General features: G+C 42.0%; 1 protein-coding gene across 1 annotated transcript; it reads left to right on the forward strand.

The window, feature by feature from the left end:
• Nucleotides 1-474: 474 nt before the first annotated feature.
• Nucleotides 475-921, forward strand: PPTG_02051 (hypothetical protein; the record flags this gene model as incomplete). The annotated part of the gene is made up of 1 exon (XM_008895446.1): nt 475-921. One exon carries the CDS (start codon nt 475-477, stop codon nt 919-921), a length of 447 nt encoding a protein of 148 aa, XP_008893694.1.
• Nucleotides 922-2,293: the final 1,372 nt, after the last annotated feature.

Here is a 2,293-nt window from a genome sequence, read left to right on the forward strand (position 1 = left end):
CCCCCCCCCCCGGTTATGGGATAGTATCACTTCTTCACTAGCGGGAAAAACGAATTGGGGCTGGATTTGTCACGCGCTCAATCTCCTACGTAAAGCGTACGTCATAGTTGAATCGATCTATTTGATCCATCTACGTAATACGTTTAGTCACGGTTCTACAATAATAAAACTAAAGTTCAATGTACATAGATAGGAAAGAAAAGTATTCCCTGGATAGGCAATGTCACAACTAGTGAGGGATAAAACCCAATCGACAGATTTTTCCATGACAAAAGTCAACGCAGCAAAGCATTGCACGTAACTAGTTCAAGTTAGTGGAGGTCTTCAGTGCCAGATTGTTGTGCACGAATATGCACGCCTCTACAAATGAAAGAAGGGCATCGCTGCTGATACGCTTGCCTCATTGTTTAGTTTTTTCATTCTCAAATTTCTTTCAGCTCCAGCAAGCTTCAAGACCCGCATCCTATTCACCAAATGCCTTCGTTTCGAGTATCTGCGTCGTTCATTCTAGCGCTGATGCAGTTGGTCTCCTCAGCAGCTCAAGACATGAATTCTACGAAGCCTACCATCACTGAAGCAGATGCGAACATGCTGCAGGTAGCATTGAGCAACGGGCGCACATACGCTTCCGATGTCAACGTCTTCATATGTGCCTTGGAAGTGGAGAGCGTGGAGACTCAGAAAACGATGGAAGAGAACGCCAACGACCCTCATAACTACGATTTCAACTCTCAATCTGGTACCGACTACAGCTTCTGTGTGTACGGTTGCCCTGTTAGCGGAAAGGAAGACGTGGGTTATTGCCCCGACAAGGCCGGTTGCTCTGATGCGGGGCGCTATCACGTCGTTGTCTATTCTCAGCCGAAAAACGACATCCTTAAAGTAACGGCAATTTCGCGCCACACTGAAAGTGATGACTAGCAAGGCGGACGATTTGGAGCAAGCAACTCCAAGTAAAATCAGCCAGCCAAGGTGGATGAGGATGTACGAATGAGCACATGTATACTCGTGTCAGCGTGTATACAAGCCAGGGGCGACTCACTGATCAGTACTAACGATAATAAACCGAAGCGATCCGGTCATTATCGTTGGTGTTTCATTTTGTGTTTACAATAATCAGACATTTTTCGACTGTTGCGGTTTTATTACTAAATCAAAAAATTTCGCTGGCACAATACTGTAATTTATTGCAAATTGTAGCTCAACGTCAATGAGACTGCATCAGCTCCGGCATTTTCCTTGGCTCGAATACGACGCATGACACAAGAATCTTGATACTAACGCAAATAAAGAGGATGCTGAATGAGAATGATGCTGCTGAAGAACCAGTACATGTATCATCATCGTCATGAGCGACGCAGTAACAGATAGAGTGAGCGAACTGCAGATATGGTGATACTGCGCACAATTTTCTTAAAATATAATACTAATAACAAATGTTGAAATTTTAGACAACATTTCAGACTAATTTTCAGAAGTAAAATAATGGATATTTCTCACGAAGCGCTTGGATAATGAAATCTCCAATTTCACACAACAAGAATTGAAAATTTCTCATCGGTTAACGCTTACCGTGAAGCCCAGAGTGTCAAATTAGTTGAGAATGTAGAGAAGCGTTTTTTTTTTTCAGAAACTGTGTAATCAAGCTGATGTAATCTCGTATCCGGTAGACTCTGGCCAAATTTGTTGATTTGGCCTTATTTGAGTGACCATTTTCCCTGCAATTTTGAAATGAAACAGCGCTGCGCCGGCTATAGTCCTTATCTCCAACAAGAAAAAAAAAGACAAATAAGAGAACAAAAACTGGATGCCCCAGTTTTGGTAGATGCTCATGTGGATGTATATTGAAATGTAGCTTTTTATTAGCTCTCAATAACGTGTTGGCAATTCTCTGTTTAACCGAGGCGTTGCTGAGGGAAGTGCCAAACTACAACGTGTCTGGGATGCCTACCCGGAAGTCGATTTGTCCTTTACTATAGGACAAAAGTATTCAAATTCAATAGTATTATCAAGTAAAAAAAAAATACAAAGTGGCGTCAGCAGTCTCAGCTGTCATATCAGACCGAGACAATTCCTTATCGTCTCAATTTTTATCCATATAATCTGGGCCTTAACGACAAAATCACGCGTAATATGACGCTGTTGCAACTTATTTCGCCCTCTTTTTAAGGACAAATTTGTTGGGTTATCGCACTTAAGTGAAGCAATACTCAACCGAAGTCTGTAGCCAATTTGCGTGCGCTGTTCATTCAAAGAGTATCGCACAATAACGTATGGCTTCGTTTTTTTTTTT

The sequence above is a fragment of the Phytophthora parasitica genome (genome assembly GCF_000247585.1).
Source record: "Phytophthora parasitica INRA-310 unplaced genomic scaffold supercont2.3, whole genome shotgun sequence".
Classification (NCBI taxonomy): domain Eukaryota; phylum Oomycota; class Peronosporomycetes; order Peronosporales; family Peronosporaceae; genus Phytophthora; species Phytophthora nicotianae.